The sequence below is a fragment of the Pelecanus crispus genome, chromosome 1 (genome assembly GCF_030463565.1).
Source record: "Pelecanus crispus isolate bPelCri1 chromosome 1, bPelCri1.pri, whole genome shotgun sequence".
Taxonomy (NCBI): Eukaryota; Metazoa; Chordata; class Aves; order Pelecaniformes; family Pelecanidae; genus Pelecanus; species Pelecanus crispus.
This window is the reverse complement of record NC_134643.1, coordinates 114955774-114982908: the sequence shown is the minus strand read 5'-3', so window position 1 is coordinate 114982908 and position 27135 is coordinate 114955774. Positions and strand designations below refer to the sequence as shown.

The following is a 27135-nucleotide window of genomic DNA, read 5'->3' as shown; positions in this document are numbered from 1 at the left end:
GCTCTAGGGAAAAAAAAAAAAAAAAATACAAAAAAGCCTCTAGCAATTAAGATATTTGAAAGAATATTTAAAGGTGCATTACCTTCAACAGGTTTATTTTTTTAGAAAAGTAATTAGACAGAAAATCCGGGGAGGATTATGTTAGTCACTGAAATGCTTGCTATGTTGAAGTAAGTTTTAAACAACAATGGAGACAAATGTCAGCTCCTATGGTCTATCATTGTATAATAGCCAGTTTACAACATTTGCAGAACTTAAACCTTGACTCTAATCTAAGCAATCACAGAGTGCCATGCTACCTGTTCTGCAACTACTATAATAGCTTCATTTTTTAACAAAGATTTAACACACATAGTATCTATCTACACCCAGCACTGTATAAATATAAAGGAAGACCGTGTAGAGGGTAGAAAAAAGGACAAAAGGGCAGAAGATGGACACAAATGATCATGTGGTGACTAACCTACAGTCTTGTTTGTTGTATGTTCTGATGCTGGCTTTCCTACTTCTAAAATGGACAAACAAAAAGTGTAGGAAAGGAATATATGCTGGCATGTCAGAATGCATATGGAAGTAGAATAATTAAAAAGCATGCTGATACCCTGATAAGGAAGCACAATTCTGCCTAAGTTAAATTTGGGTATACAGAGAGCAGCTTTTAAACATTAACAGAGTACCTTCAGATTAACTAGAAATGGGCTTTAGATTCTCACAGCTAAAATACGTTTCTAAATAAAAGAGTTCACATGGTTTGGGGTGTTTTGGTTTTATTTTTGAAGAGCCACCCACCGTGTTGCAAATCAATGCAGTGAAAATATTGGAACAAGACGACCTGCATCTGCCTCATTAAGCCTATCATGATGTTCCCCATGTGGTTCCTCAACCACAGTCTTGTAGAGTCCTAAGGCTGATCACTGTGCAAAGCATCATCAGCCTAAACTAAAACACTTGATCCATGGAATCAAGTCTGTAAGATTCTTCCACATCCCACCGGGATGGAATCCCACAGACCCTAGAAAGAGGACAGCATCATGCAAGACATTTTATCATGGGTTTGGTAACTTCATAGCTACCCCTTCAGCTGGAGGCACGTCATACTGAACAGGCTTCCCCTAAGCTGTTCTGTGTTCTGAGAACTCAAAAAAGTCAGATATGCAGTAGCCTAAAGCATTAGTGGTAGAGCACCTTTTCATCCAAAGTTAGATTAGCTTCCCTGTTGGCTTTGATTTCAGTTTAGCAGAGAACACATGCTTCTCTGCTCTCCTGACACCACAGGAGAGAGGATGGAAAACACATCAGGTGCAGGAATCAACAATTTGTCATGTCATTTTCAAAGGTTTTAGGAGGACTTTCCTGTTGGCCCCAAAGACATCTGGGGCTAGACTGCTTTTGTTTAATGAGGATTCATACCTGAACTTAGGAAGCATACTTGAAATTTTGCACGTATCTAAATTGTAACCACTAGAGATACGAACCAGGGGTGCCTAACTGTACATTTCATACGTTTTATCCTTACGGATATGCTTCTAAGACGCATGCAGGTATTGCTTTAAAGGCACTTGCTTTTGTGGCAAATACACTGGTCATTTATCTATATACTTATAGGGAAGCAAAAAAAATATTTGCTGAAAGAAAAAACTGTTAAATATTAGTTTCATTAGTAACTCATGAGGTAATTATTTTCCAATGCCTCTTAGTATTTGTTGTATGAAGTGAAAACAGAATCACCCAACACTAATTCTTATAACCATTTTAAGTTAATATATGCATCTGATGAGTCACAAAAAATAATTTTCACCAAGTTGTGAATTTGCATTAAAGCTACAGAATACTGTTGAAAAACTGCTTATTTTTGAAAGCTACTTTAACTTCCATAGGTGTTTCAAAGGAACTCAACCATAATCTTATAGTTCTCAGATAAAAACCTGAATGTTTCAATCCGTATTTTTCAAGTCTTTTACATAGAATGTCAATGTTTATGCTCCAGAAATAAAAAGAACTGTCTAATGTTCCGAGAAGATGGTGGGCACAAACACGACTGTCATTTGAACAATATGCTGTACTCTTGACAAGTACTTTAATCACATGGAGGACATCTATCTTAGTATTTTTCTTCTACTACACCCATTACTGTAGTACATACTTTCTGGATGGACTTTAGTGTTGGACAGTCCCTGAAGAAGTAACAATTTTTGGTTCAAAGTTTCCACACACACCTCCTTTTATCAGTTATTATATCATTTCCACTTGCAAAATAAAAGCAAAAGAAGTGTTTCAAGCTTCAAAATATCCTCACCGTATCCATTATAGCTTCTGGACCTCTATCTTCTTGTTCAGCTAAAGCTTTATTGATTGCTTGTACAGAATCTTCTTTTAAGTGCTTTGAAAGATCAGTTCTTGATGGCTGCTCTAAATATTCTGGTTCTCCTGCTTGAACTTAGTGACAGAAATAAAATAACAATTTTATGTGTTAACATAAGCATGAATTCTGAATTGATTAGTTTCATTTGGATCACTGTCTAACAGATAAGGTAACCCACACAGAAGATGTAGGGTATGTCACACCATTCACAAATACAACTTTACACCAGTCTGTGTCTCAGGTCATTTTGAACACTTTCATATAAACAGACCCATGATTTTATATAAGGAACAACAGACCTGTCCTGTCCATAGACCCTTTAAGGCTCTTGGAGTGAGGGGTGTTCATCAATCATACGGGGGATGACTGAGAACAAAGATGAGATTCTACTTGGACTTTCTGTGGCATGCAAACCCAATACATGGAATGACCTACAGCCACTTGAGTGCCAGATGTATTTTTACTTCACAAAATAATCAACACATTATATTCTACTAACTTAAGGGAAATCTCAATGTCTCCCCGACTTCAGGGCAATGAAATTGATTAACGTAAGTAGTGTCTTATATTCTTTACATGATGAAAGCAAATTTTGGGAGACAAATAAAACATTCATTTAGTACTTTCCATTACTAACAAAAGAACCAAAATCAGCCTCAAAGTGTTTGCGAAGTCAAAACATACTGAAGATGAAGTCACTCTCCATAGTTTGGAAAAAGAGAAATGTCATTAAATCACTGCACTTTTTACATTCAGTTTGTAGTCATAGGTCGTTATGAGAATATATACTCAGTCTTAATGACTCAAATACAACAATGAGAACATCTGGACAGCAGTCTCACTACACAAATGCATCATGTCATCTTTCACATAATGTACATACAGCCTTCTGCAATGGAGCAAAAGGTGGATGTAACCTAAAACCTGACAGGTTTTCCCTGTGTCAAAGCAGTCAGGTCTTTATTAGCTAGGTTCCTAACAGCACTGGCCTCACTGTTGCTGTTCTGAGCCTTTTCCACAGTTTTAACACCCTCACTTTTACGTAATAATTTCTTAAGTGGGCCCTACTATTGCTAACTCTATTCAGTACATCACACCAAATAAATTATTCTTCTCTTCAGATCTAAATTCTGTCCTAATTTAAAATGAGGAGGTAGGTCTTCTACTCAATCACTCTGACTAGAAGAATTTACATCACTTACGGACTAATAAATTCTCAAAACAGACCTGTGAGATGTGTTAATAACTACGTATCTTAAAAGGCCAAAGTTTCTATGGGAAAAAAAAAATCATTCAGTAAAAGCTAAGCACAACTGAGAGGGAAAAGGCACAAGGACAAGTAATTTTTTTCTTTAAATAAAAAATAAAATGCAAAAACCCCCAACATACTAAGCTTCAAGTGCAGTTACCTTGGCCAAATAAATAGTTATAATTCAAGATCACACAAGTTAACTTTGTCTTCCTTTCTTAAGCTGCAAAATATATATACCAAACCCAGTGATTTTTGCTTCTACTCCTTTTTACAAACTGATAGAAGCAGCTAACCTGGAGCAGGTGAGGGTGCTGGTGCCCTGGGTATCTGAGATAACAATTTCTCCTGCTGTGCTTTCTGAGCAAGCTCTGCATCCCATTCTTCAAGTTCTTTTTCAAAACGTTTATTGTCTTCCTTGACATAATCCCTTAGATCAGAAGGTAGCGTGTCCATTCCAACAAGGATCTGCCCCGTTTCTTTGTTAAACTCCTCTGCGGTAACATGAAATATAAATTTCAGAAAGAATAGGGGAAAAGAAAGTATGTTCAATAAATTTTCTCAATTGAATTAATGGAAACATACGGTACAGCACCAAAACCCCAAAAGTATATTACTTTCAACTGGTTTTATTATCTGCCGGGCACTCCTCTGCTACTGAGATACATGGCTACTGCTCTTGCTATCTCTGGGTTATACATTCTTGAGCATCATCAGAGCACTGCTATTTTGAAAGATGAGCCTTTTGGGCCATGAGCACCCTGCGATTGGGAACATTCAAAACAAAAGTCACAAAAAAACCCCACCATAGCTTGATTGCATTACTGCCACATGGAGCTGGACACAACTCAACTTCCCAGCAGAAAAGGGGAAGGAGAGTGGGCCTACAGGGATTTGGAAAGTCAACTGGTAAGAACACCAGCTACTTAAAGTAACCTTCCTTTTTGCTTCTAGAATGGTCTCTGCAAGAGTATCCCAGATCCTGGGGGATCCATCAGCTGTAATTGCCCCCCCAGCAAGCAGGCCTCAGACTTAATTAGAGTGGCACAGTCACCCTACAGGGCCCTTAAACCCTATGGCTGCAAGTCCACTACTAATCTGGCAATCTAGAAATGCCAAGGTTAATATCGATTCTCATTTAAAAACTGAACAAATGCCCACTCTAGCTTTCTGCCCTATGAAAAGACAGGAACATGAAAATTTTCCACCACCAGTTACTGAATCTTTGGCCATTTTCACAGTCAGCTCCCTAGCCGCCATTATCAGGCCCCACAAAACTCATGCTAAGGGATCATTGTCCTCTCTCCAAATACTTCTGTACAGGCCTTACAGTTACACACTACTACATGATGTGAAAAAAAATTTCCCAATCTGTACATTTGGTTTAATGTGTGGTTGGTAGGGCTAAGTTATTCATATTTCAATACACTGCATAAAGGTTCCAGATTTCCATGGTCCAGTAAAATTCAGAGTTCTGAAGCTTATGAAAAAAAGCTACACTAGCATTTTAATGTCAAGAGGGTAATTTCTGTCTTTCTGTATTCCTGTTCTAATCTTCAGCAAGATAACATCTCCAAAATTCTGAACATGTGATCACCTGGCTAAAATGTTTACAAATTAGCAAACATAGTTTATTTTGCTCTCTTAATAATGCTGAAACACTGGTATTATCTTTATTAATCTAAAAGTTGAAGAGCAACTGTTCCACCCACAAAACCAATCTAAGTTATGAGCATAAATAAAGCTTTCAATAATTATTAACAGCATTTAAAAAATCCGGCAATCCATCTGAAAGAAGCTCACTTTATCAATATATTCAGCTATCCTATACCATGCAAAAAACATATCCATAATATTACCTTGTATCAAGTATTGTTCCTTATCATTGATATACATTAAACAATATGCACTGGCATTCCTGTAACCACCAAAAGAGTCCCGTTCCAACTCTTCCCAAGTTGACTTTGTCACAGAAATATCATTGTATTTCATCCATCTGTTCTGGTGGTGGTCATAAATATATGCCCAGTAGTGTCCTGCATTAGCTTGACCTTCATGAACTAGCACAGCATGCAACCTATAAGGAACCTTAAAAAAAAAGAAAAAAAAAAAAAAAAAAGAACAAAAAACCCAAAATGTCAAACTCTCCTTGCCAGCATTTAGTTCCTACTACCTGCCAGCGATAATAGCTACATTAAATAAAAGTAACAAAAAAAGTTACACAGGATCAAAACACGACACACAGAAAAACCAAAAAGGTAAAACTAGCAACCCACTAAGCAAAAGGACTTTGAAGTATTTTACTTACCACTACTAGTTACAGGAGATGTTAAAAACATTAGTGAGTCTATAGCATAAATGTCTACTCTGCTGTCTTTACTGACAGGCATCCTCTTTTCTTAATTCCTTAATATTCCTATTTTCCTTGTATCTACAAAAAACTCTCAAATATGTCAGCCTTGAGCATCTATGATTTGCTCCAGTTCTGCCCTGGTAAACTTGTCCCAAAGTCTGGAAATTCAGAGGCAATAAACTCTGGGCTTTCTATGTGCCAGTAACAGAGTTTATTTAAATGATTATCTAGGAGTCGAATACTTCCATTACCCAAAGGTAAAATTCTTACAGTAGAATAGGAATACAACTGTTTTCCAGTATTTTAAATGTATCCGGAAAAGCACTGATAAGAGAAGGGTGGAACACATGAAGAAGTACTCTCCTCCTCATCAAGCAGAGAGGGAAGATACCAGTTTCTAGGATCAATGTAAAAAGTATCCCAGGTTACACTTGTTCACCAACAAGTAAAAAGAATGGGAAACAGTTTCTACATAAGTAGGTGGAAATCTGAAGGAGAAAGAGGAGGAATGAATGAGCACTTAGTTACAAGTCTTTTAAAAGCATCTCAGTGATCGCCTCATTTTAACCTGCTGAAATAGCACATACAACATAAAAGGGAAAACTGATCTTCCCTGCTATGCACAGTATGCCTGAATGACAGCAGCTTAGCCAAGATGAAAAAAACGAAACCATCTTTTACTGGTGTCACAGTCTGGACTGTAGTTAAATGGTCTATTTAACATAAGGTATACTAAATATTTGTTGCAAATATAATTTGAGCACCACAATAGTTAGTAACCATAAATACATATGAAACTTTGACTTGAGAAAGTCCTTGAAGTTATTTTTAACCTGATCATTCTCTTCCAGGCTATATCCAAGCGCTGGAGATTTTGCAACCCCCCCTGAACTGTAAAGCCGTCTGACTGCACAGCAGCTGGAATCAGACTGTCATCCCAGAGACCAAACCGCACTGTAAATCTCCCAAGCACAAGAAGTATACACAGAAGAAATCCTAGCAAGTCCTTAAATCTGAATGCTCTGAGATTTTTAACATCTGTTATCAAACCAGCGTGAAAGCCTTCTGAAAATGATTGCAAGCCCACGTGCATGCACATAAACATATGTCAGTTGTCCATGCTGAACTTCCAGGAAAGTTCCCCACAGAGGTCTGTGACTGGGGGACAGGCAAATTCAGCGCTGACAGGCGTCTCTTGCAATAAGCCATTATATCAACTGCAATTAATGGTACAGGGCAACACGGTAAGTAAATAGTTGGCACTAAGCTTCTTAGCTTAACACTTAGTACTCATGAAACAGAAATGGAGCTTCACCACCCCTATCACTTGTAACTACAGAACAGATTTATCAAAGCTGATATATCAAAGATGAATTCCCACAGGAAAAACAGGTGTGTGTCTTCCTCACAGCAAGTTCACAGGAGGGAAATACTCAAATAAGCAGCTGATGAAATCTATTCATTCAAGAGTACAAGACAAAATAAGAATTTCAGGAACATACTTCATATGACAATTTGATAACGGTTTTACAGACAACTGTAGTTTCCTTAGAATCAAAGGGGACATAAGGAGAAGATTAAGAGCTTCTTAAATAGTTCATACAAACACTAGGAAGTATCCTGCAAGTATAATATGTTTTCCTTAAAAAGTCTAGTTTTGTGTGCCCAGACCTTGTCAACTCACAAGAGAAAAGCTTTCAGTTCTACAATTGTATCATTCAGAGGAAAAGATCAATACTGTGAAACTGCTCCTACAGAATGGGGCAATACCAAACTAGCCAATTGCCCAGATGCAGAGGCAGGCAGTGAGAAAGTAGACAGCAGGAGTACCTGCCTCCTTCCTATTGTGCCAAAACACCCACAGGGACAAAACCAGCTGAGCTGCAGAAGGGCAGCCTTCGCTTCCAGCCTGTGATTTCAGATGGGTTCAGTACCTACTTGTTCCCTAACAATCATTTAACACACACCACTATTTTCAGGCATGGCACAGGAACCCCCCTCTACAAATCTATATTCCATGTTCATCCTCCTCCCTTTCTGGAATTCTGTTTCAAAACAAAAACCAACAAAAAACCCCTAGTCTACATTATACAAATCTGCACTAGGACAAAGTGTTTTACCAAGTAATCTCCTTTTTCCATTGTAATGATTGCTGACTAATATCTTCATTATCCAGAGGTATTTCCTCCTATAACACCTAAGCCAACACAGGCAGGCTATTTGGATGCGGTATCACCAAATTACTTCATTTTACTGTTAGGTGACACGTAGCCTGTAGTCTTCCTGTTATAACACAAGTGTTAAAGAAAAAAAATGCCTGCCAGTAGCAAGCTTAAAGAAAGCTATCTAGGCAAGTCCGCCTGAACTCTGATGTTAAATCAGAGTTCAGTTGCCAGGAACTCTTAGAAGCCATATACAAAATGATAATGTACCTCAAGAAAAACTGTAAGCTGAACAGATCTTACTTGGAAGGAAAATAGTTCTTTTTACTAACAGAAAGTAACAGAGGAAGTAATCCTTAAACTTAAAACCTGTCAAAGTGAGCGAACTTGAGTATGTGAACATAAAAAATACCAGAGGAGCCACGACTCTGTAGTAAAGCATTCTAAAAATGCTGTTCAGATTGCACAGTATGAGAATCTCCCTAAAAGGCAGCTTAGACTAATAGTCAAGGTTGTGACTGATACTAAATCTTAGACAAAAAAACCAACAAAAATCCAAAACAACAACAAAAACCACCGGCATTATTAATTGCAAATTAAAATCAGGAGCCTTGAATTCTGAAGTATTAGTATGGAAGCTGTAATACACAATGGCAATAAGCATAGAAGTATAAAAATACCAGGTTTTTGTGTCTAATGCTTTGCCATCTTAAAGCTATAAGATTACCTAGCAATATTGTCAAATCAGTGTCAGAAAATTTTATGATGTTATACAAAAACTGAAGTTCTGCATTCAAGTCAAAAAAGTAGATCAGGGATAGAACATATTTGGGCTTTTCATCACAAAGTTGCTTAAACTTAAGTATGTCACCTGTAAAAATATTGTAACACTGTCTTTCATCTGACTGTGCATAAATAACAGTCTTGCAAAACCCCTTATGACTTTCCAATGAAACTTCTCAAACCATGATATATAATTGTTGTATACTTGCTCTATTTTCAAGCATCTAAGAACTTTAATAAAAGTGACAAAAAGGATCTATTTCGACTTATCTCATGCAGAAGTTGTACTTACTTGGACCATTGTTTTGTCAGAGTACATCAATTCAATTGTCCGATGTATTCTAGATATACTTTCTTGTAAATCTAAAGGAAAAATAAAAAAGAAGCTCTCTTCCATGAGGCTGCATAATTGCACATGGCTACATCTTTCTTTTATCTCATTAAAAGCCAAACAAGGGTACGTTTCACATTTGGTGCATCTGTTTATCTACCTAACATGCCAAACACTAAGCCTTGTTGGATGATAAAGCAGAGAGAGTGATCCCTTATACATTGCTGCTTGTTTCCTAGAGCTCAACCAAGCCCACCCCTGCTGGAACGACTACTTCCCTTGTTTCCCTCAGAGCAACAGAACAGACCGTAAGCTCTACCCACTCCAAAAAGCCTTTGCTCAGTAATTTGCTGAATTTTCCCTTATGGAAGGTGTCACTCTACCCTAAACTCCCACGCACAGCACCAGATCATAGCATGGTCCCAGCGACTATCACACTGACAGCTCAGACACATCTGCAGAGACCTTCTTCGGCGTGGATCCCACCTCTGTTTCACTCCACTCCCCTCAACACCACGCACACAGAAACCTGCGTTGAAACACACATGTATGCTTCACTCAAGGCCCAGTTTGCACCTTCAGTTTACATACCTCCAGTCTACTACAATCTCTAACTGACTTCCCTTCCTATGTGCTACAGGTGAGTTTGGAAGTATGAAACAAGCAACTCGGCACAAACATGAACATTAAGGTGATTTCCCCCACTTCCACAAATCCCTTCCAACTGCAAATGCATTCTCCAGCTTGTGGCATTACCTCTAGTGTCATTCTCTACTTCAGTCCTCCAGCGATGTAAACAGCCTTCTAGGACAGACAGCTCTTCCTCAGTGATGTGCCTTGGTGCTGGATGCATTGGCAGATCAGGAGGAATTCGTGATTGTGTGAATGGTTTATGTATTACTGATCTTTGTACAGGAGATGTGCTTGGAACATCTGAAGATGAAGGCCCCTGTTGCTCTACTGTGCTGCATTCATTCAAAAACATGAAATACAAAAATTGAATCATCATGTACACAAACTAAAAGCTGCACCATAAAAATAAGCTTTTAATCTGAAAACAGAAATCTTAAAGGTAATCATTTCCTACAGTGCAATCCAGGAAAGGTACCTACAGTATCAGTATGGAATTACTGCATAACTTCTGAAAACTTTGTGGTGTATTACATGTTAGCACAAGAACAATTCTGGTTGCCATTACCGACGGATAAAGGAATTGGATCGGTCAAGCCAGTTTGCTTTACTTGAAATGCTATTCAACACATTCAAATAACATCATACAAGTAATCACTGTGATTTCAAGCGTTTACTGCCAAACTGCAGAGAGAAAAGTTGCAGCAGCTTGTCTTACGGCCCATTGACCATAAAATCCAATAAATACGAGTTCTGTGTTTAATAACTTCTTCATGTCTTATGGTTTAGCAGACTTTCTTTTTCCAATCGCCTACCTACAACTTAGCAGCAACAGTGAAAGGACCTCTGATATTTATGGCACATTGCAAATCGAGCACCAAGCCATCTAAACTTGTTCCAAATAAGTCTTGTAACACAAAGTGGCTAACTTAGGAGAATTCTACAAGAGCAACAGAGTATTAAAAATGAAAATCTGTTACAGATTTTTCTCCTCCCATCAAGACCACCTATACACAATCACATACATAAAAGGATCTGAAGTTCTAGCAAGCCACTATTTTTTCACTTTGTGCAGCATCATGGTACAACCTGAGGAATTTGGATTCTTCAGTAGTTTAAAAAGTTCTGAGAACATTAAGAGCTGACAATGTCACTCCACATAACATGCTGTTGTGTTTTTACAGACTGACGAAAAGTCATAATACTTACATTTTTAGAGAATCAACTTCCTATATAGGACTTTGTTCAAAGTATACTTCTGATATTGCATTTCATGCAAACAATGGCATCTTAAAAGTCTGTCTTCTCTTATCAATCATCATTATTTCTATTAGCAATACATCAGCAAGATGTCTGAAAAGAATTAACTTCTTACTTAAGACTTAACTCCTCTGAAGTAAAAAGTTAACCGTCTTGACTGGACCAGAACCTAGAACCCTACTTTCCAACTGCAATATAAAAAGCTCTGTTATAAACTGTTAGTGTCCACCTTGCCAAACCCTACCCTAAGTTGAATACTCTGCTTTATTAACTGTTACTAACAATTACTGCTAGCTTCAATAACAAGAACATCAGGGAGAGAAAGGTCCAATAATGTCATTACTTTAGCTAGTCTGTATTTAAAAAGTCAGACTGTTAGGCTTCTGACAATCTCAGTCAGAAACGTAAGCAACAAAGCAGAAAAGGAGCTTAACTCCCAGGCAAAAATTAACAGATAAATTGTACACCAGAAACCTTGAAGCTCCACAGAACATAATGCCGCCCAGATTCAGATTCTTAAACAACACACTTGGGAAGCAGCGACCTCACCAGATATTGTATCTATTTGCAACTGTAGGTGGAATTGTGCTTTGTTTGAAAATGGTAATTCTCCACCTAAAGACATTTTTAGAAGCGCATGAAACAAACACAAATTATTAACATTTTGGTTTATTCATTTAAGTCTGTTGTGCTGCAAAATACTTCTAGGAACAGAGCAGAAACTTTACGCTATACCCCTTAGGAGATGCCCAGTTGTATAAATCCAGTGAACGAAGCAGTTACACTTCCTCCCCGCCTCTCAGCGGGCGAGTTGGCCCTGAGGGGATGACGGGCCTCACCTTGGGAGAGCAGAAGGCAGCCCTTACCTGGGTGATGTCTGGGCAGGCAACGTGCCGCTGGCAGGGGCACTAGCACTCAGGTCATCGACAGGAGACGTGCACACCGGCTTGCTGGAGGCAAACTCCAAGGCATACTGCAGGACATCTACCAAGGGGAATCGTTTAGGACCAGAACCATAGCTTAAATATCTGTTAACCATAAAACGTATTAATGCCATGACTCACATATACCAAAAAAAAAAAAAAAAAAAAAAAAAAAGGATTTTTTTCTGGTTGACTGCAATTAAATAAAGCAAGCCTTTGCTAGCACGTTTCATGCACCAGAACTACCACGCTTATACACAGTTTCCAAGGAAAACGGTAAAAGAAAAGAGATGCATTAGGGAAATTTAGAGCAAATAACTACACACAAAGTGCAGAATTGAAAGGAGTTATTCTATATAGCCCATAATATTACTTGCATTTACACTGGGAACAGTTATCTATAGTACCGTTCTAATCTCTGCTGTAAAACTGTGAGGTATTCTTTGAGTCTCTTGATTTCATCCCGTTTAATTCTTGTTATTTCTCTGTTTTTGTGCATATACCTGTAAAACATGAAAGTTAAAAAGAGATGTCAGCCCATATTATTCCAACACTGGAACTGAGGTCTGTACCCATCAGCGATGCTGCTTAATGCCAAGAAAAACTAAGCCTCTCTAGAGCCTTCTTTTACCTACAACATGTTAAGCAGTAAAACAGAACTGAGAAGAATACAGTAGCCCCATTAAGCCTCCCCTTCCAAAAATTTCAGAAGATGCTTTATCCCCAGTGTCAAAAGCTCTGTTCATACCATGGATTTGTCTTATAAACGTATGCACACACATACTAGAAAGCTGCTAAATTAAGTTGTTTAAGTAGCAGCCATGTAGCAATACTCCTATTTCATTGTTTAGGCTCACAAATAACATTCAGCATCTAACTGAAAGCCAAGTATTTCACCTCTAAGTATAAAGAGGATGCACTGATGTTCAGAATCCTCTTCAATCCATGCAATCCATCTGGAACACCATGAAATATCTGACTACTCACCCTCTTTCCCAAACAGACTCATAAACAGTGTGATTTTTCAGAGTATTTTGCCTGTGTACACAGCTACCTAGCAATAAATTAAGGACTGAAGTGTAAGCAGGGTATGGCACAAAGCAGCAGTAGGTCTTAAATTGTTATCTATGTATACTTTCTGAAACAGATGAAACCCATGAAAATTATAACTTGTCCAGCTAGAACAGAAGTTTACTGTGATTTAAGCGAGTATAAGATGCACCAGAAACCTTGCCAAACTCGTGAGATTTAATTCATATTCATACTAGGACTTTGTTGATAATATTATACTGTACCTGTCCAGATACAAAATTGGAGGAAATTCTAATTTGTTGTGTATCTTCTCTGGTCTCCCCAAAGCCTGATTAAACTCAAATCTTGATAGCTCAAAAGTTAAGACAGGAGGAAGCTCAGTGAACCAGTGCTGAACAAAAGAAAAACAGAAAACCCCACAATTAATGTCTTCTGACAGAACTCTAGTATGTTACAATACCTGCAGGCTGACATAGCTATGGGAGAAACCAGTTTTAAAGGGTGGATCGGCATAAGCTTTCCAAAGTTCCCATCTTTCACCTTCACTGTAAACACAGACCATTTGTCACCCATGCTGCATCACAGCTTTTCAACTCATCCATTGCCATCTGCATTAAAGCAGAGCAGGCAGGAAGGCTTCTTCCTTTCACGTTTGTCTCACTTGTACTAAAAGTGGCCTATGCTTGAACCTACCTGCCTTGCCGACTGTCCGGTTCTCCTTTAATTCCTGGAGGCCACTGAAAGAGTTGTTTATACTGTAGCAAGCGCCTTTCCTGCTAGTTGCCTCAGACTCAAGTTTCTGACCCTTTCATTCATCTGGTATCACTCAAAGTTTCTAATGACCTCCTCTGAAGCAGGATCAGCGAGTACTTTGGGCTGGATTAGACAGGGCTGTAAAACTGATATTCTTTCTTGAAATTTCCTCCGTACTAACAACCTCCCCTGAAGTTTCTACTCATGTCTCTAATCACTGCTAATCCATCCATGGACCAACCCATGTTATCATCACCTTATCCCAGCTTTCTCTGAGTATGCAGCAGAGGTCTATCCTTAGTCCTCATTTCTTTCCTTACATACTTCACTTCGCAACTACAAGACAAATTCAGTTCCAATTCCAGCATTACAGTCCCTTTTTTCTTCCCACTCTGCAACATAAAAACCACAGTCTATCCATTTAATATGTTTTGGATGTCTAACAATCAACTCAAGCTTCCCCGATTGCTGTGGACACCGTTGCCACACATTTCCAAAGTCAATGCCAACAGCCAGGACATCGCATTTGACTCAGGGCTTGCCTCAAGTTCTCCTATCCAGCCAAATGTCTTGAACAGACTTTTCATACAATACCTCCAAGACAGCCTTTTCTTCCTGTGCTCATGGCTGAAAATTCAGGTCTAGGTTCTCATCACTCCACATCTCAGTGCAACATTTCCTCTCTTCTCCTCCTGCCCAGCCTTAGCGCACGTAGCTTTAACACACTAACAGATTTCTAGGATGTTGCTGAATTTTCCTAGTTCATTGCCTTCAGCATCACTCGTCACACCTGTTTAAATGCAAAATGAGCTGCCTTTCCTTTTCTTGTCTATGTCAGCCTCCACTAAACATGTTTTCAATTTTAAAGGAGACAATCGTGACTTCTGTCTTGCAGCAACTTCACACAGCAGTAAATGTCAATGCTAAAGTCAAAGACACACCACAACCCCTCCCCCTAAAAACCTTTTATTGCCAGGCCTCCAAACCACTTAACGATGACTAAGCTGCTGATGTGCTGAAGTTCATCAACCATGATGCTGACAAACGTTATCTCATTTTCTCCACATTTCTAACTCCAAGTATGTGCATTGACCTCCATCTTCTCTTGAATTTGGATTTAAGTTTCTTGGGACAGGGAATGTCTCTTTTTTTCTGTTCATACATTAGCTCACTTGCTGACACCCTACTCCATGGCTGACGCTTTTAGGCATAATAATAAACAAGCTAAATACCCCGTTAGAGGCAAGGGTGGGAACAAGGAAAAAAAACCAGAATGTTACTTTCAGGATAAAATGTATCTTCCAACACAAGCGACTACCACATTAATATTATTCTCTTTAAGCTTTCATATCTACCAGCTCAGAGAAATGCCGCTTGAAGTCTTTGTCCAGTGGAGACAGACTTCATTAAAAATACAATAAATTCAGCTTCCTTCAGTATTTCCAAACCTTCTAATGTACTGTAACATCTTTGAGGCATTATGTTTAACCATAACTACTAACAGTGGCAACCACTATAAATAAATTACTTCAGTTCAGGGAAATATAACCAATTTACTTGGCCACAGTAGTAAGGCAATAATGTTTTTCTAGATTAGGACTTAACACATTACCTTTCTTGTTTTGCCACTTCCGTCAATCTCTCATAGGACTCTCTCACTTCCATTTCCACATGCTAAGAAGCCAAGCTAACTAAAATCTGACAGTTTCACAGAACTCAAAGATTAACACTCTAGACCTGTACATGACTATCCTTCCGCTCCCCACAGTTTCCTGACATTACAGGTCAAAAAAAACCTCAAAAAAAAAACCCCAAACCCCACATCTGACAAGTCAAGCGTTTATAACTGAACAGACATTTTATGCATGGATGCACACAGGCTTTAACTGCAAGACAACCTTCAGTCCGTAAGATGAACAATCGTGCTTTTGTAGCAGGTACATACAAGATTGCACCTTGCATAAAGAAAACCCTGAACTTTGGGTTGCACCAAGATATTTCTGAGATTTTTTTTTCTTCCAGTTATATTTCAGGAAACATGCTCATTGTAAGAAGTCATTTCTACAAGTGTTGGAATAAAAAAAAACCCTGAAACATCCTGTGAAAGAAGTACACATCCAGTAAGATATGTAAATACATTTGAAAATACTTGTTAGCATCTGATTTGGTTGACCGGTATTTGATCAACAACAGCTGACCAGAAAAAGGGACTGCAAAAGGGATGCTATAAAACTTCTGTTGATAACACAAAATTGGAAATACAGCTTCAGACTGGAGGATGATTTCAGTGTGCATCACTAGGCTTCATAATTAAATGCTGTGTGGATGCTGATATGATTAAAAGAAGCAAAATTTCATTACTGCAAAAGATGGACGACATCAATGAAGAAACTGTACCTCAACATTTTACTTAAGTAGAATAAACCTCTTAAGATTTCACATGTTTAAAATAACTGTGATGAAACATGAACAACTGTGTAAAGAGAAAGTAGCTCAGCCTTTACAGGCAACGGGGATTCCATTGCATGGCTATTTCCACATCAACAACCCACAGGTTACTAGAGAGAGCTCTGCCAGAGAAAAATGCTGGGCATATACATGCATGCCAGCAATACGAGGGGACATTTCAGAGCATACCCTCTTGGTTCTACAACCACCATCAGTCCAACTACCTCTTTTCCCTAACTTTTGCACAAGAAATCTCATTCGTCACCTCATCCCAACACCATACACTGCATACCCCACTTCTTAGTGGGGCTCCATCTGAATCCCTCCACCCATGCCTCCAGGATGCTCTGACATTTGCCAGCCTCCTGCTCTAGCAAGAGCTCTCCTGGGAGGAACAGCAGCCCATGGAGCAAGTATTGTCTGTCCACCACCGTGAGCAAAGAGGAGAAGAACTGCCTACCGTAGGGGGCAAAGAGGATGTTGGGAAATGTCAGTAAAAAAGGGAGAGGGGAAGAAGGCTAGGATGCTAAGGAATTACAAGCCAGAGGCACTGAGGAATAACAACAATGCTCTAAAGCAATGGTCAAATGCACAGCTTGCTCATGCTGTTTACAGCACGGCACAGGGCAGCAAGTCAGTCAGAGCAGTAGTCAGCTACCACAGGACGTGCCACCCATGAACTCCCTGGAGATCAAATATCAGCAACAGGTGGCAACCAGCCTGTGCCAAATCACTGTAAGCACTTAACTGTGCCACCTTTTAATAAGCGTGAACTTCGTATCTTATGCAAAATAAAAAAAGATGATACTCTGGATACTCCAAGAGAGATACAAACCCCAAATTAGCAATCCAATTACGCCATACATCAGAAGCTGCACAGCAGCCGGTCACACAAAAAACAACCATGAACCCCAATGAAAAATAAAGAGCACTACAACAACACCCTGAGAGAAGCCCACAGGGGCACTTTACTCACCTCCTGACCAGACTTTGCAGAGTTTTCTGAATGGAGAGATTCAATTTCCCCTTCAATCATCGCAGCTTCTAGGCACTCATGCAGATCTTTAAAGCCATTAACCTGGAGTGGATACTGGCCAAACATTTCTGTGTTCTCAAATTTTTTACCTTCACATAAGAAATTAAACAGTTAAGTTTTAGGAACAAATATTTACCTTTAAAAAAAAACCCCTAACAATCCTAGGTCACCTGACCTAGTCTACTGAACAATACCCACATTTTCTTACTGAACAACTCAATTGTATGTATGAGAACAAGTTACTTGAAAAAGTCACTTGAACATTACATTGAAAATTACAGTATTTCCCTCTTCAGCCCATTTTTTATACTGTTTTTGTAACTACTGGTAATAAGCAAAACTCAAAATGGCTTGGCACCACAGATGTATAGGAACTTTTATACATATAAATTAAAGTCCTCCTGCAAACAGCAGCTCAGTAATACAATCCTACATTGTATCAGCAAAGTCAGTGGAACTGCTGGTATGAAATAGCCTTTTGTATAAGTACGTTTTGCAAAAATAAACCACAAAAGAGAACATTCATGATTTCTGTCCAGAAAACAAGATCATCATTTGGTAACAGTGTATAAAAATGTAAGCTCTAACATGAGGAGAAATATGGGTGACAAGTGATTTCAATCTACAATTTCAATTTATTTCATCCTAAAGTCAACAACAAGTCTTCTTACATCTGCCAGTTTCTTTTCATTAGTTTGTTTTTTACATCTCCTCAGTTAAGATGAGAATGTGAGGGATGAAAGTACCTGAATGCAAATAGTGCAAGAATGCTAGCTAGTAGCAAGGAATCTGCAGAATGGTTTTGAAATCTGACAACAAATCATTAGATACACTGTTCCAGATGGAGGAAGCCACTTTAAAGATTAGAGCTGCTTCATTCAAATGCATCTCAGGAGTCATTCACTCTTGGGATGGGGGACAGAATCACCAACATGAAAAACACTTTCACAGCTGCTGGCCTCCTAGAAATAGAGAACACTGCAGTTCTGCAGATCGACTACTATATGCAGATAAGATAAAGGGAAGCTAGTTGTACAGTCTCTTCCTCCTCAGTACTCTGACACTGCCCTTTGAGCAGGTTTCCACTGACTTGTTTTCAACCAGCTGTACTTTTAAGCGGATGAGTTATCCATACCAGAAATTGTGCAAAAGAAACTGCAATAATTGAAGTTTTAAATTGCATTAAATGAAGCAGAGAGAGTGCAAGAGACTAGCTCAATGAAATACAGTAATTTGTCTTCTGTATACCATTAGTAAGTGGCAAAAGTGCCTTGATAATAATTTCTTGCAAGCATTTTTGCTCAGCATCTCACCCTAACTTCTACTGCACTTAAGTACATATGCTCAGCTCCTGAAAGTTATCAAAACAGTCTTTCTGGACCACTGCAGCTCACTACATTTACCTTCAGTCTCATATTCTCAGGAAAAACCTTTTGTCACAGACCAAATGCATATTCTCCAAGTGTACTTCTGCAGAAGTAGCTAAAATGCTACAACTGCATCCTTCACCTGTGTACTTAGACAAGCACTGAACAGACACGAGCACAGAAGTCCAAGTAAATTCAGATGCACACCTTCAAGTACACCTACTGCTAGAAATCGTCCATAAAACAACTCCACCATTGGGTTCTTTGGCTTCTCTCCATCCCTGAAAACAGAAAGCATGTTAGTGCAAGAATAAACCACAAAGCTATGAACTTTTATAAAACTATGAGCAGAATATTCTGAATTCATTATGGAAATGCTGCCTATTTTACTCAGTTACTGTTCATTAGGTTTTGTACTTTCCTCTAATGACAATAACAATGATTCACATATTTGCAATGATAAGTATATTCTGAAAATTAAGTTTCAGAAGTGCTTCATTCTAGGAAAATTTACATAATCAGATTCTATTCATGAGTGGTTAAATTGTACAAAACCCTTGTAAAAACTATTTCCTGCAACACTCTAGAAACAATTATGTATTCAAAAGACAGTTTACAGATGCTCACTTATACAAACAATGAGTATTTACTTCTCAGAAATACATTGAATATTTTTATGAGAAAAAGCAAACCAAACAACCAAAACCACTTCTCACTGTATGGCTGAAAAAGATCCAACCAAGTTGGACACACAGCTAGAAAAAAAAAAAGAAACCTTACCTCTCTTCTTCAGCTTTAATTTGGAAGGCATCTTCTAGCCAATCTAATAATTTGTGTGTAAATTCACTAACATCTTGCTGTTGAAAAATAAAAAGTCATCAGTATACATTCATATATGTAACAGAACACAACCAAGTGTCACCTTACGAGATCAGTATAGCAGTATTCCCCCCCACAAGAGCTCCAAAATCACACTGTTTAAGACTATGCCATGATTGGTTTTTTTATGGGTGGCTCTAAGAGCCACCCATGCCCTCTGGTGTTCCTCAGCCATTACACTGTCCTGTGATCCTTATTACTTGGGCTCAGCTTTCATACCACGCTAGTCCAAAGGCATCTTACGAATCCCATTGTTCAAACCTTTTGATATCTAACAAGTGGTGACTGATATTACTTTCATTGAGCACTAAATTCAGCATGCTGTTGTAATTAAACACCTTAGCCACACAACCTCATGTGGGAAAAATAAAGCACCTGAAGAAACAAAGTATTTCTCAGAAAAGCAAAATATACCCACTATGATTTAGGCAAGTATCCTGAATATGAATATTACAACCCTCCAAACCAGTATCTACACAGACAAACAGTATACTAGGACTGTAGCAGCCCTGGATGTACTGTTAGATCAGAAGAATAAAAGCTCTTTCTAAAAAACACAGACTTAGAAGCTACACTGAACCCTAAAAGCAAGAATGTGGAACTACTCGTTTTTAAAATAACAGGAAGAAAGTATACTGAATAAAACAGTCATGCTGTCTGGATTTTTTTTTTTTTTTTTTTTAATTAAAGTGACTAGAGGTCACATAATATTAGAGAAAAAGTTCAAAGAATGTGATAATTAGAAGTTTCTTTTCTGTGGACACTTGGAATTTTTGTTCTCTGTTTTAAGTATTCCATATTGGCAGATGACCGTATGAAAACATGCATCAGCTTGAATTAAAATACATATAAATCACCTGTTGGGAATCATTTGATTTAAAAGCATCTTTAAGGATTTCAACCGCTCTTGATGGGTCAACATATTTTCTCTTCGAACCAACTAGAAGTGCAAACAGGTACCTCAATTCACGCATGAAAGGCAGATTCCTATGTTCCTGTATTTGAAGAAGAGTTAAAAATATTTAACAAAGTGGTAACAAAAATCTACTTTACAGAAGTGTTACCCAATGAACTAAGTGTATATCCAGCCAATCATCATAATAATATATAAGCTTACTTGTAGTAGTACCAAGGTGGTGTTGCATGACTTTTACGTGTCAGTTTTACAAAATAATGTAGTTCTCTGGGAAGAAACTTACATTTCAGAAACTGAAAGCTCCCTGAAACCACATCTAGATAGCCTGTTTGACATGAAATGGGGCTGAATGGACAAGTGGACAAGCTGAGTTGCATTTAAGACAGAACTGTTGTTCCCGAGACTTACAAAGCCTTAAGTAATGCACTGCAACAATATGCACTGATTTTATTGAAATTAGTACTCCTCTGTACCTGGAGCAGAATTTCTTGTGAGCCTACACACTGCCTAGTACCTTCTTAAACTTAGTTTTTACTGAAGACTGAATTTATAAGGCGTACAAAAATCATTACTATTTCTCTTGACAGAAATAAGAGAAATAGCCTGCTCTCCTTTCTACCTATTTTTTTAAGTATAGTTCATGGGGAATATGGAGTTCTTTTTCTGGTTTCCAGGAGAGAAGCAGAAGAAATATCTTCTGCCTGTGTAATGAAAAGCAATTAAACTGCAACACAAATCCATCATACCATAGATTAAACCACGGGTTACAAGTGCTGTGGAGACTGGATATCACTCATACTCCTGAGTAGATAGTTGACAAATACTTGTGAAATTAAAACCCATGTAATATCCACTCGTGTTTAGAACAAAGTATCATTCAAAGGCAGCACAGATGTCAGATGCTGGCCAAACTGGAATTACTTGATGACAAACTATTTCACATGCTCATCAAAGAGCAGACTTGTTTAGGCACTCCTATATCAATCCAGCATGCATAAAGCTTTTTGTACATAAAGTCTGTTTTACTTCAGCTTTAAAAACTGTGCATGTTGAATTGGAATATGTTCTGCATAATACCTTAAAAAAATACTTCTAGCCATGTAAATTCCCAAGTTTTACTTGTTTTTCTAGTCCACCTTGCAAAACACCTACCAATTACAAACAACGTTCACAGAAAAGGCTGAAGACTTCATCAAATGCCACCCTAATTCAGCTTTAAATCATCATAATTTAAAGAATAAAATCAGTCTTCCATTTACATATTTAAAGCACAACAGAACAGGGAAACAAACTGTAAAAGTGATTTTTTTTCCTTATTACTTTCATAAAGCAATGTATTAAAAATGAACAGAATTTCAAATTTAGGTACAGATGTATTTTATCAAGATGCTTCAATACCAGTAGTAATTCATATGCGTAATATAGATTATTGACCACACAATACTCTAAATCTCACCTTCCTTTTGTTAAATCTGAAGTACATAGGCAGTCAGTATTATTGCATTATTTACCCAAATTTACACTATTAATTTGGTTGAGTTTTAAGCATACTTGTAGCTTTAGGTTTGAAACTGGCTACTGATGTCAGTAGGATTACTCAGAACAAATTATCTCTGTAAAGCCTATAAAGTTCTCTAAAACTAGAAAAATCTGTTGGGTTTTTGAGAAAGCTCGATTTAATGCATTAGGGATGATCCTTGACCAGATCGTGTGGGCATTACCACAACAAACAGTGATTTTGACTAAACAAAGCCTAAAATCTTCAAAAGGACATGAGCCAGTCCCCAAGACAAGGTATACAGTTCCACAAAGGACTTGCACATTAAAACACAAGAACTAATAAAGTAATCACAGCACAGCACACTGCTTTCAATTGTAAAGCATACTGTAGGTGCAACAACACAAAAAAAAGATTAAAATCAATTTTAAAATAAAAACTATGGAAAGTTCATAATATAAAACATTCTCTATTTTGTCACCTATCCTGCCTGCATAAATCATTTCTTAATACACTGATGTTGGAACCATTTATGATTAAGAAATGCTTCTAAAGCAATCTACATGTTTAATACATAGCAACCATTCATTATTGTCAATCAGTATGCCAGGACACTGGCATAATGATAATGTTGAAACAGGGGGAAGGATGTGCTAACCTGTAGCACAGTAACCCACTTCCTCTGATAATAAAACATTTCCGGAAGGTATCATTGAGGCCAAATATGTAGCTGGCCTCACTGCATACAGCAAGTAAGATCTGCTCATATGACAGCAAGAGGTAAGAGAACTGGGAGAGCAAAGAGGCTACAGTAACTACAGAGAACCGTATTTGTTCTACAGAAGGAAGGTGAGGAACGCACCAAGGAAGAAAAACGAATTTCAAATGAAAAAGAACAACAACAGGTTGGAGATTTTAAGTGTATGCCCAAGTTTACAATCCAGAAAAACAAAGTCCAATTAGCTGAGGCAAACAGGGTGGGCTGCTTGTTAGTTTGGTTGGTTTGGGTTTGTTTGTTTGTTTTATTTAAATCAAAATTTCTACCAATGATTTCTAGATTTAAAACTTTACATGCCAAATTATTAATAGCATTTGGATTCAATATGTTGATAGAAAAAACCAGAAACACCCCACTATGCAAGATTCCCTGAAGTACAACCACATGCTTTAATTATAAATCAAGAGATTGTCATGACCCTAGCATTAAACTCTACTTTCCACCAACTGGAAGGACAACAGGATGTAAACCAAAGTCTTGAAAATATGGGATTATTAAAACTTGGTCTTTATTAGCAAAGAAATTTGATCCTAGGGAATGTCAGTCACATACAGTACTTAATACTAGGTTAAAAATAAAAATCAAAGCAAAACTAAGTCGAGATAGTTTTAAAAGAAGCAGATGGAATTAAATTCCAGGGCTTTTTTTTTTTGTCAACTGGTAGCTCATATTACAACTTTAAATTAATTTACCTCTACTTGTCTTCACCTTATAAAGAAATAAAAGCACCGTATTTGGGGGCATCCATGCTTATTTCTTCTATTTAAGTTCCAACTAGTGAAGCTATCTCTTTTCCTCAACTCTCCCCAAAACGTATTTCAACACTAAGACAATCCTTTTTCAGCTGTAGATAAGACAGATGAGTATATCAATTGTTATTTATGTTATTTATTTAATGTTATTTCATTCTGGAATTTAAATTAACAAATGAGACAATACACACTACTGCCAGGATTCTGCAGGCTTGCAGAAAGCAAGGTTCCAGCACAAATCCATATACTTGCCTGGCGTCACACCATTTCACACAGCCTTAATATTGTCTGTCATGGTCAGTATTTCTAAGAAATAGCACTTTGAAATTGCTAAAGGCATTCAGCCGCTAGTGTCAATGCTTGGGCTAGACGTTTTTCAAAGACAACAGCTTGTTATTATCTATTTCATACCACCTCCTAGATGCCAACTGCTTTTTATGCCCTGAAAAACGAACGTAAAGAACTCTGAGTACTGGAGGATATTATTAAAACAAATTATATGATGAATAATGAAATACCAGGCAGAAAGTCAATCTAAAAATCAAAAAATAAATATTTCAGTACAATGCTTTGGTAAAGCATGACTTTATCCTGTCTTTCTTATTAAGATACACTGTCCTGACACCCTCTTGTGACATGTTCCCAATACTACCCAGGTTGTATTTGCACACCATCTCATGACCTAATGCAAACATTTTTTTTTCCGCCCCAAAAAACCAAAACAAAAAAAACCCCAAGTCACAACTTGCTCTTTGAACTGGGGGGGGCGGGCAGGGAAGGAATTACACAGCTCTGACTGAACATGCAACTTCCCTTTTTATGGTACATACCTAGAGGTTTAGAAAATGGACACTATCTTCTCTAAGTACATTTTCTTTTGCTTTTTTAAATGCAGCTCCTACTTTTGCTAGTGAACATTCCAGTCAAGCCTGAAGAGCCAAAACAACTAAGAACAGGCCAACAACACATTCCCTTTTTAAAATCCAAAAGAAAGGGGTAAAAGGCAATAGTCTAATTTCTGGATGTGCAGAAATTCCTTGCCCTGTAAACCCTTGCTAAAAGTCAGGGCATTGAGTGCCTTCATGCTTCATACAGCCATTCCTTCTTCACATTTCTTCCTTTCTATTTCATAACATAGAAACCAAGGTGCCCCCATGTATCTCTCCTCAGAGAGCATCCATGAAGGGACAAAAATTGGTCTGTTTTGTCCCTCAGTCCATGACCATTCCCCCTCGCTAGTCTGAGGTCACAAGAAACCTGAGCCAAGACCCCCCCCTCCCCAATCCCATATGAGTACCAGAATAAACATGGGAAAATTTATGCTTACAATCACCTCATGAAAAGGCCAGAAGAGACAAGCTAATAACCAAAAGCATCATCTCTGATCATGAGTTACAGGAAATTAACATCCCCAAAAAACCAATGAAGTGGCTAGGCTAACACTAACATTGCTGCTGGCAAAGCTACACAGATCAAAACATGCGGGTAACCAAAAAGCATGCCCCTAGCTACACAGTGCGAGGGGTCTAGAGGAAAATGTTTGTTAACGCAAGCTCCATTCACATTAGAAATGCTCACCCACTAGCGGTGGTGCTGCTACAGCTGTAACAGCAAACACTGAACTTGGTCTAAGCAGCAGTACACCGAGCAAACTCTGCCTCTGTCAACACCCTGCCCTGTACTCTACTCTGAAGCTAACGTATTTTACGTAAGATCCATAATAGGAAGCTCAGAGAAATGTTAATTGGCACCTATAAAAACCGTGCTAATTTGAGCTAAAGAACAGGACAAAATTCAATTACAAGAGAGAAATGCCCTTCGCAGCCACTACGGGAAGTTAGCTTCTAATTTTACCTTTTGGTTTCGGGGCAAGTCTTGAGCATTTGCAGGAGGATTGAAATTCAAAACTAGTCTTCGAAACTCCAGTAGGTTAAATAATGACTGAAAAGGAAAAAAAAAAAAAAAAATTAAAAAACCTTTAAGCATTTCTGTAAACAATACAAAATTCTTCCAAATGTGCTTCAGTGAACTAAATGAAATGCCAAACATATGAAATGCCAAAGTTTCACTTCGGAAGCTGTATTATTTCACTTAACTTTGCTAAACTTATTTTCAACAGAAGACAATTGTATTTGCTGAGAAAACAGCATAATAAAGGAAAATTTTCTTTACAGTTAATCACTTAAATGAAAAAGTAATTTTAGATTATCAGTAAATTACTTTTTACAGCAAGAATTTTATTAATTGCATAACTGTCAGTTTTCAAGTCAAACTTAAAGCCTGTTAGCCATGTAAAATTCATCTTGTAGCCCTTCTATCATCTACCTCCTCAGTGCAGAGAGAGTTCATCTTCGTATATGCAACTTAAATCCACTCGCAATTATCTGTTTTGTGTTCTGTCCACTCCTCCCATTATTATAGGATTTGAATACTGAACATTAGAGTAAGGAAACTGGATTACACATCTTTGTGGGTAAGGAACTGATAACATTCTCATTTTATGGACAGTAAGATGTGAAAACAAGTGTCTACAGGCACACCCACAAAGAACCCCACAGTGTAACACAGAACCTGGAGCCAAGAGAGTACAAGAACAAGATGATTCTGGGTTAAAATAAAAGTCCAAAGCAGTGGCTGAGAACTGAAATCCTCAGCACTTGTGTAACTGCATCGTTGCTTTTCTGTACAGGCAGAAAGCACTTTAACTAAAGTTCATTTCATTACCGCAGATTAGTATTTCAATGAAGAAAGGGTAGCAGAAAAGGTCTAAAGTATTTTAAACATGCTTATCAGAGAAGCATAGGAAATATTTGCCCTCCTATTCATCCCCTTTGGTTTTACAAACTATAATTAACTTCCCTTCCCCCCTCCCAATCACATACTGCTATTTATTTTGGAAAGGCAGAGCTTGCCTACCCCAGCAATAGACTTCGATCCCACAACTTGTCCTACACAGGTAAAGACTTAAGTCACAGACCACAGCAGGTTTAATAGGATTTCAACTCCACAGTGCCAAGAAAACGAAACTCAATTCGTGAAGAGGCACTGCATTTATTCTAATAATTTAGAACGTGTTGGAAGGAAAAAAGATGTTTGTGAAAAGTTGCAACACTTCCAACTCTCCTCAGGAAAGCCTGTACCAAGTCTAACCTATTCCCATACCCCTCCAGCAAAATGAAAAGGCTAAAGTTGTCTTTCCTAACATTTTTAGGTTTAAAAATAAAATAATTTAAAAAAAAAAATCAAAAACACTAATTAAAAAAGACCTTTCTGACTTTGCTAAATCAACACAGACAATTGAGTAGTCAAGCTTCGCCCCCGCCATTTTGCTGTTCAAAATACAGGTTCCCCTTTTATCCATCCTTGCAGAGAAGGGAGATTAAAACACAGAGCCCATTGTTTACTTACTCAAAGCATAGAAAATGTTAATATTTAATTCAAATGTCATTCTAGAAGTTGATACTAATTGAAGTTATGTCTCATGATGTAACAGCATTCCACTGGTGTGCTCTTCATCAAGCAAAACATAGCAATGTCTTACATACAAAATAAACCAGCTGCTGAAATACAATGTCCAAAGACTGACTTCTCTCCATGACTAATCCAAGTGCCATCAAAGTGCC

General features: G+C 37.9%; 1 protein-coding gene across 4 annotated transcripts in view; it reads right to left on the bottom strand.

Moving 5' to 3' along the window:
• USP25 (ubiquitin specific peptidase 25) overlaps positions 1-27135 on the bottom strand; it is a 93470-nt gene that overhangs the window by 14963 nt on the left and 51372 nt on the right. For all 4 annotated transcript variants that reach the window (XM_075723417.1, XM_075723423.1, XM_075723430.1 and 1 more), the window contains exons 6-18: positions 25367-25453; positions 20426-20563; positions 19470-19546; positions 18897-18970; positions 17263-17411; positions 13349-13476; positions 12461-12556; positions 11997-12158; positions 9997-10205; positions 9202-9272; positions 5471-5699; positions 3908-4105; positions 2297-2436 (exon numbers count right to left, since the gene is read on the bottom strand). In XM_075723417.1, coding sequence (XP_075579532.1) covers positions 2297-2436; positions 3908-4105; positions 5471-5699; positions 9202-9272; positions 9997-10205; positions 11997-12158; positions 12461-12556; positions 13349-13476; positions 17263-17411; positions 18897-18970; positions 19470-19546; positions 20426-20563; positions 25367-25453 — 1758 coding nt within the window. The remainder of the gene's footprint in view (positions 1-2296; positions 2437-3907; positions 4106-5470; positions 5700-9201; positions 9273-9996; positions 10206-11996; positions 12159-12460; positions 12557-13348; positions 13477-17262; positions 17412-18896; positions 18971-19469; positions 19547-20425; positions 20564-25366; positions 25454-27135) is intronic.